This window comes from Halichoerus grypus, chromosome 11 (assembly GCF_964656455.1).
Source record: "Halichoerus grypus chromosome 11, mHalGry1.hap1.1, whole genome shotgun sequence".
In the NCBI taxonomy this organism is placed as follows: domain Eukaryota; kingdom Metazoa; phylum Chordata; class Mammalia; order Carnivora; family Phocidae; genus Halichoerus; species Halichoerus grypus.
Window position 1 is genome coordinate 97780248 of NC_135722.1, and position 8089 is coordinate 97788336.

Below are 8089 nucleotides of genomic sequence, written 5' to 3' on the forward strand. Positions count from 1 at the left end.
GTGTAGGGCTGGGAGCCCGACTCAGCCCCCCTGCTCAGGCTGAGGGTTGGGGTGGGGAGTCTCCCACGCAGAGAATGACTTTTCCTCCTCCGTCCCCAGACACCATGGAGGTGGTGCTGATCTTCCTGTGCGGCCTGCTGGCTCCCACCGTCCTGGCCAGTGGTAAGTACCCCTCCACGTCCTGGCCCTTTGGGACCGTAGGGCTGGGGGGGCTCTCAGATTCGACACGGCTGATCAGCGACTCCCCTGCCCCCACTTTAGGCAGCAGAGAAGGTGCTAGAAGGCAGCAGGTGTCCCCAGACCCTACGCCAGGCTGCCCACCTCTTCCCACAGGGCCCGACAGGCTCTGCTTTCAGCCCACAAGCCCTCCACGTCCCTGTAGACTTTTGGCCGGAACCTGGGAGCCAGGCCTACTCTGGATTCTGGCCTGGTGCAAGTCACATGTCCTTCCTTCTTTCTCTGCTTCCCCGTGTGTAACAAGAGGGTGGCAGACCCTGCCGTGGGGGGTGATGTGAGAATACAAAGGGTGCGGATGCGCTGTGGAGGCAGAATCTCACTGGGGCTCTGACAGTACCCCCCCGGCTCTCAGGCGGGCCCTAGCCCTCGTACTTCCCCAGGCATCTCTGCTTAATGGGCCCTCCTCCGCAGGAGTCCCTTTGTGGGAAGTGAGGTTTGTGAGGCTCGGGGGAGGTTCGGGAAGCACGGGTGTTGCTGTCTTTCTCTTACCCACACTTGTTTGTTTTTTTCAGCAGCCGAGCAGGAGAAAGAAAAGGACCCTTTTCATTATGGTGAGCAGTGATGGGAACTCTGGGTGGGGAGGGGGGTGCAGCCCTGGCCCCCCGGGGAGGCGGAGGGCGAGGCACGCCCCTCCCCGCCTTCTTTCCCTTCCATCTCTCCCCCTTGCTCCTTTGGCAGACTACCAGACGCTGAGGATTGGGGGATTGGTGTTTGCCGTGGTTCTCTTCTCGGTGGGGATTCTCCTTATCCTGAGTAAGTTCTGGACACTGTTCCCTGTCCACTCTGTAAGCTGCTAAGCAGGTGGAGAACGGTGTCAGAGCCCGGCCGTGCTCTCCCTGGGAGAGGGGAGGAGACTGTCCATTCTCCCTGTTATCTCTAGGACCTAATACAGTGCGGGGCACATAGTAAATACTCAGTTAAACAGTCAAGAATGAACAAAATAAATGCTTGATGAAAACCAGCGGGTAATAAGAAGAGGCAGAGTAGCTCTCCCGGTGCTGTGTCCGGGAGGCATACGTGGGGGAGAGTCACAGGAGATAGGGGATGTCCTCAAAGTGCTCCCAGGGAGCTGCCCTGTGTTTGTCTTTCCCCCATGAGCCTGGGCTGCATGGAGCCCTGTGCACTTGTCTGATCAAGCGGACTGTGGTAGGTAGTCATCAAAGCCGCTGAATGGTGAACCTTGGCCTCGGAAGAACCCTACTCCGACAGAGGATTGCTGCATGTAGCTGTGCTTTTTATGTAGTCCCACATGGTGGCCCTGCTGTGGTCAAGCCGGGAGCATGACCTTGAGCTCCAGCCGGGAGCATGACCTTGGGTGGTTTCTTTGCCTTTCAGGTCGCAGATGCAAATGCAGTTTCAATCAGAAGCCCCGGTAAGGATGCTGTGTCTGTGGACATCTGAGGTGACATTAGGAGGGGACAGGGAGGGCCCCCTGGTGTGTGAGCCCAAATGAGTGCTCTTTTGGATTCTAATTCCAAAAAAAGGCCATGTTGGGAGTAGATGTTTTGAAGATTGCCAGGCATATTCTGGGACAAAGGAGAGGTCAAAATGTCGAGGGTTAGCCCCTCCTTTCTTCTGATGTACACTGGGAAGGGGGGGTAGGCCAGAAGGCGCTGGACTCTTTTCTGGAGGCCCTTGAGACAGTTGGGCTTGGGAGAAGGGAAGCAGAGGGCCTCAGAGCTTCTCGGGAGGTCCTCCTCTCTACAGGACCTGGGACACTGTCCCTGCTTGTCACCTGTTCATGGGGCTCTTTGGCTGAGTAGAAGCTTGGGCTCCCGGTCGTTCACCCCCCACCCATAAAGGGCATACCCCATTAGTCCACTACAAAAACCAGGGGTAGCACTGGACCTCAGAAGTCCGAAGTCTGGCGGGACGCACCCCAAGCCCCCAGGCGCCCTAAGCCACTCCTTCCCAGCACGTAGCTGTCTCGAGGGCCAACACTGAAGGGTGCCTGTGAGTCCCCCTGACACTGCACCCTTTAGTCCCAACTTCTCCTGCTGCCTCTTGGTGGAGAGTGTGCCAGCCCTCCAGTGACTCGGAGGGGATGGACCCAGACAGCCGTGCGCGGCGAGGAGAGTGGGTTCGCCGTGCAGACCACTAACGGAAGGGCTGTGACTCTTGCAGGGCTCCAGGGGATGAGGAGGCCCAGGTGGAGAACCTCATCACTGCAAATGGTAACTGTCATGACCACCAGCCCGGGTGGAATAGAAGTAATTGGGGAAGGGTCCTCGTACAGCTCAGGGAGGGATGGTGGTCTGACACCACGGCTCCCGAGAGCTCACCAGATGTCCTCCCATGTCTGTGCTCCCTCGCCTCCACCAAACAGGCTACGACTCGTGACAGCCACGGTGTATAGGGCATCTGCTTTGTCTGGGACGCCATCCCAAGCGCTTTATAGACCCCACTTCATGTGCACACAGCCTGGTGGTGTAGACATCACTATCCGCATTTTATAACCGAGGGACCCAGGAAAGTTAAGGAATGTGCTAAATTCCTATAACCAGCGGGTAGCGGGGCAGGGATTTGCCCCTGGGTCTGTCTGACCCCAAATCCTGCCATGTCGCGTCTCGCTGTAGGGTTCAGACCCTCCAGCGTCGGGCATGGGCGCAGCTTCCACGGGGGCCACCCGCCGGGGCGAGGGGTCCGTTCACTACAATCTGTTCTGTTTTTTTTTTTTTCTAGCAACGGAGCCCCAGAAAGCAGAGAACTGAAGTGTAGCCCTCAGGTGGGAAGGTGAGATTCTGTCTGCCTGTGTCTTCCGCTGGCCCCCTCGCTGTTCCTGCCTCAGAGAAGTGCAGCGGGCCCCGCTTCTGTGAGGAGCCACGCTCTGAGGGCAGTGAGACAGACGGACCGACACGGCGGAGTACCGCATGTGCGCAGTAAACGGTTGGGAACTAGGGCGTCTGCACGGGCCAGTGGTCAAGTTCACGGGGTGTCATCTTAGCTGCCGTGTGGGCAGGACTTGGGGGTGAATTACGGTTGGTGAAATCTTCCCACTCTCCAAGTAGCATAAAGAGAATGGCTTTTAGTGATGATTCGGGAAGTATCTTAGGGCCACTCTAAAAAAAAATTTAACATCTTATAATGAAACTTTCAAAGTCTACACAAAATTAGGGAGAACAGTGTATTGCCGCCCCCCCCCCGCCCCGGCATCCTCCATCCACAGCCCGTACGCGTATTGTGTTTAGCATTTGCTTCCATTGTTCGCTGTAGGGACACGGGAGAGTCATAACCGTCAAATGCCTTAATTTTCCAAAATGCTGCCACGCACAGACTCGCTCAAGCCTGCCGGAAGACGCCGGACAGGTGGGGTTGAGCCCCATTTTGTAGATAAAGAAACTGAGGTCACCAAGAACAGCCAGATAGCAAGTGACAGGTGGAACTTGAAGTCAGGCCCTTTAGCTTCGGGCCATTTCCACCACACCCCTCGGTGTCTGTGCCCGTGTCACTTTATGACCTCCCTGGAATATACGGGGGCCCAGGGGGTGCGGAGGTCAGTCTCCTGTCCGCTCACATCTGCCTCACCTAAGGCATAATAGGCAGGTCTATGACTTTATCCTACATTGTCAGTGAAGAGATTTCTGGTACCAAAATGCCTGGTACACCAGCTTTTACCATGAGCGCAATTACATGGTGTACTTGCATAGCACGTGAATTTTTTCCTAAGCGCTTTTATGTCATCGTGACAACCCCATGGGCGGGCAGAACAGGGCTCATTATGTCCATCTTCTAGATGGGGTTCGGAAAGGTCAGTGATCGCCTACGCACGAGGTGGCCGTAGATGCCAATCTAGGAGGCAGGCGTCCAGGCTGGTGGCGTGGTGTTCTGTCCCTTTGTGGTGGCTGGCAGGTCCCATCTTGGGGATGGTGGGGGGGGGGCTCGAGGGAGGGAGGCATAAGCTAGCAGTTGTTGTGTCTTTTTTTTTTTTTTAAACTAGGACTTCCTCAGAAACCTTGTTCTCTTAGATCTCGGGACTGAGCCACTACTGGGGGTGTCCTGACATGGAAACCCTGGGTTTAACACTTTTCTTTCCACGTCTCCCAGGTTCCAGCCCCGCTGAGAGAAGCACTCCCCGAGGGCCCCCCCTCCTCTGCCCCCACCTCCTTTCCCTGCGTCTCAGGCTCGTCCTCCTCGTGTCCCCAGGAATGTGGTGCTCGGAGCGGGTCTCATCCTGCGGGTTTCAGGGGGCACAGGGGCTGCACTAAAGGCAGGGGGGCAGCCGGTAGAGAGTCCTGGAAGGAACCCAAGTTGTGTTTTAATTTAAATTCTCTCCCCCTTTAGCCTCCAGAACCTGAAGGGAGCTCCTCGAACCTTTAGATGCAAATGTTGATGCTTACGAACACTGGCCACTTGGGCAGCAGATCTTTCCCCAGGAGAAGCCAAGAACGTGTGTGTCCCCTGCCCCCTCCCCGTCCCCAGAACACGGTCCACAACTTAATGATGCAACTAACACCCGCCTCCCCTGCCCGCAGCCTGCGGTCTCGTCCACCTCCTATGACGTGTCTGTGTGTGTGTTTGATGACTGTGGTCTCTGTTGCTGCTTGTTTGTGGATGATGTTGTATTTTAGTGACCCTGGGCGGGTGCTGAGCCATGGCGCCATCGGCCCCTCCCTTCTCCCCTGGGCCCCCCATCATCTCCCAGTCCCGGGAGTCTGCTTTTTCCCTTGAGAGACCAGTCCCTTCTCTTGAGTGAGGGGTGGGTGTAGGTAGGGGTAGGGGGCATGGGTGGGGGCCTCCCGTTGTCTTGGGACTTGGGAAGGTTTATATGACCTTTGTGATCATTCTCCATGGCCTCTCTTCACTTCCTTCACAAGAGCCTGGCTTCTGTATTCTAGCCCCGACCCGAGTCTGTTCTGGGGTCTCTTGGCAATGGGGGGTTCACAGCAAGGAGCTGGTGAGCCCAGCTTTGCCTCCAGGCAGGCTCTGCCCTGTCCATGGTCATTTCCTCTTGGGGCTTCTGGCACGGAGTCCTCATCTGCCCCGCACCATGGCAGCGCAGCCCGGGATCCCGGGCTCGGGGCTTCTACCCTGCCCCTTGGGGAATGTGCCCCTTGCATATCTTCTCAGCAATAACCCCATGGGCTCTGGAACCCTGCTCCTCTCCCTCCACCCCCCGTCTTCCCTGCTTCTGAGACTCCCAGCTACAGCCCAGCCCTTCTGGACTCAGACGCCTGTCCCTGAATGAGGTCTCTGGGAGGCGAGGGCTGAAGGGACCCATTCTGTGGGGGCCAGCACTGTGGGGAGGGGCAGCCAGGAGAGCAGGGGACCTTTGCTTCTCTGCGCCCCCCCCCACCACCACTGGCCGGGCAGCAGATGGCTCCGCCCCTGTGCTCCGCCCGTCCCTGGTTAGAGAGGCAGGTGCAGCTGCTGGCTGCAGGTTAGAGACCTGGCAGGTGCGCACAGCCCTGCTGCCGAGGGAGCAGCGAGAGGTCGAAGGTCCGGCCAGACCCCGCCTGTCCCATCCATCGTGTTCTTGTGGAAACTAGCCAAACCGCACCGCTGTGACCGGCACTGCTGTTCTCCGTGTTGTGACCTATCCTCTCAACAACAAAAAGGAATAAAATACCGTTTGTTTCCTAGTGGCTCTGGAGTGCTTTCCTTTGTGTCAAGGAGCTGGAGTATTTGTAGGGCCTGTGGCACTTGTAGGGCCCCAGGGACTCTGTCCTTGGTCAGAGGGAGGAGGTGGCCGCTGAAGAAGCAGTCAGGGTGTGTGTGGGCCAGCAGCTTCTCCCCTTCCCCGCACCCCTTCCTCCTCCCGCCTCCCCCTGCTCCCGGGTCAGTGGGTCCAGCCGCTGCCCCGTGGCAGGACCTGTACCTTAATGCACGGCCTGCACAGAAGCAGAGGGTCCCGGTGGCTCCACTGAGGGCCTGCTGGCCGAGAACCAAAGGTTCTAACCTCTCCCTTTGGTCAATTCTGGGGCCGCTACCTGGGGACTTGGCAAAGAGGGTGTGGGTGGGTCACTTGGGTCGTGATCAGAGCCCTTACTTGCCCTTTCATCTCTCTCTAAACCCAAATACCCCCTCCTCTGTGAAGCCTTCCTGGACTTCAGGTAGAATGAGTCCCTTCCTTTCTGTGCTCCGGTCACACAGGGTCCTGCCTTTATTTTCACATTTAAGGATCCATACCTCGGCTCCAAACTCCGGAGGCCAGGTAGATAATATCCATTTGTGAATCCACTGTTGTGACACGAGATGGCTCGTAGGGGCCAGGGGTCACCGACAGTGTCCTCCCAAAGACATTCCAGTTCAGTCTTTGGGAAAGGACAGTTGGCCAAATGAGCCCGGCTGCAAGCTGATCCCCTGGGAGCTTGCTGGTGTGCGCCCCCATCTCTGTGCGTCTTGTGCGTTTTTATTGTGAGTCACCGTTCCCAGGGGGCAAGCACTAAGTCTTGTTCTAACGTGACTTCATGGCCTGCCCCCCAAAACCTTCAAGGAGTCTATCTAGGTTCTATGAGTTGTTTAGAGCTGCAGAATTCGCAGGTGCCGGTCCCGAGGGCCTCAGGGCTCCAGCTACCTCCCGGCCACCCCTGGGACATGCACGGTGCCCGTCCTACTTATGCAACTGCCCTGCCCTCTCTCCCCCAGGTCTTTGATAAAACGGAGGCTTTCATTGAGATCTAGCTCAATATTGTCAACTACTGTGATTATGGAGGCTAAAAAAACCTCTGGTCGCACCTCAAGTTTGTGAGTAAGCTACCGACCACTGTTGGTGGGACACTCGGGGGTCAGGGAATTTACAAGGCTGGTAGCAGTTTCAGAGCTTGGCCAGAGGAAGACCCTCAGAGGCCCCAGGAACACAAAAGATTGGGGGTACCTCCCCACATTTGTTATTAAAGCCTTAAACTCTACAATAAGTGTGAGGAAATCTAATGGGGGAGATTCTGAGTTTTCTCATGGTAATCCTGTTCATAACAGAGTGATGTTACCAGCTCTAGCATATATAGAAGAGTTTTCCCTCCTTTGCCTGACTCTCGGCACCCACTCTTTTGTCTCCTGCTAACCCAGCCTTATTTCTGAGGTAGGTAGGATAGTCACACTTCTGATAAACTTGTGGCTGGTCTAGGTCATATAGCTGCCTGGTAGAGGGGCTAGGAACCGGGCGCAGGCTGTCTGTCTCCAAAGTTCCCTCTGGCACACTGCACGGCCTGGTTTCCCTCTGCAGGGGAGGGAAGGGAGGGAAGATGAAGGGAGAGGATCACCTGGCTTGGTGTGACCACACCTGGAACCTGGCTGGCCCTTCGGGGCGTACACTAGTGAGACTACCCTCTGGGTCTTATGGCCTGGAAATAAGACACATAATGAAGAGTCAAAGAAACTGATGATCAAAATAATGGCAATAATATTATTATTAATAACGAAATAAAACAGCTAATATGTGCTGAACCCTGGGCTGACCACGTCACACAGATCAACTCATTCGGAACTCACAGCACTGCCCGAAGCTATCTCAGTTTTACAGATGAGGAAACTGCCGCTCGGTGGGACTGGCGTGAGTTTGCACTCCTGGGGGCAAAGCCAAGGTCCAGCCCAGGCCCATCCAGCTCCAAGCCTGTCTCCCTCTGCACAGCAGAGGAAAGGTTGCAGACCCATCAAGTGCACATGGGAGGAGGCAGAATTTGGCCTTGTGTGGGGGAGTCCTTGGTTCCCACAGCCGTGATAATCCCAAACTGGAGCGAACTCTCCATCACTGGAAGTATTCAAGGGGATGGGATCCTCTGGCCAAGACGGACTAAGAGAATCAACCCAGGATGGCCTAATCTACCAGGTCCAGGCTCAAATTGAGGAACAACCCCTCCTGCCCCACCCCATCCCACCCCCACACATAATGGGCAAGCCCTTTCTCCCTCTCTGG

The 8089-nt window shown here is 56.3% G+C and overlaps 1 protein-coding gene across 6 annotated transcripts in view; it reads left to right on the plus strand.

Moving 5' to 3' along the window:
* Positions 1 to 5816, plus strand: part of FXYD6 (FXYD domain containing ion transport regulator 6) — a 30557-nt gene extending 24741 nt beyond the window's left edge. For 3 of the 6 annotated variants that reach the window (XM_036104454.2, XM_036104455.2, XM_078058932.1), the window contains exons 2-8: positions 100 to 162; positions 750 to 788; positions 916 to 990; positions 1573 to 1609; positions 2362 to 2411; positions 2920 to 2970; positions 4519 to 5816. In XM_036104454.2, coding sequence (XP_035960347.1) covers positions 105 to 162; positions 750 to 788; positions 916 to 990; positions 1573 to 1609; positions 2362 to 2411; positions 2920 to 2948 — 288 coding nt within the window. In that variant the 5' untranslated portion in view covers positions 100 to 104 and the 3' untranslated portion in view covers positions 2949 to 2970; positions 4519 to 5816. The remainder of the gene's footprint in view (positions 1 to 99; positions 163 to 749; positions 789 to 915; positions 991 to 1572; positions 1610 to 2361; positions 2412 to 2919; positions 2971 to 4518) is intronic. The other 3 variants (XM_036104456.2, XM_078058933.1, XM_078058934.1) reach the window with 1 other exon arrangement.
* The last annotated feature ends 2273 nt before the right edge of the window (positions 5817 to 8089 follow it).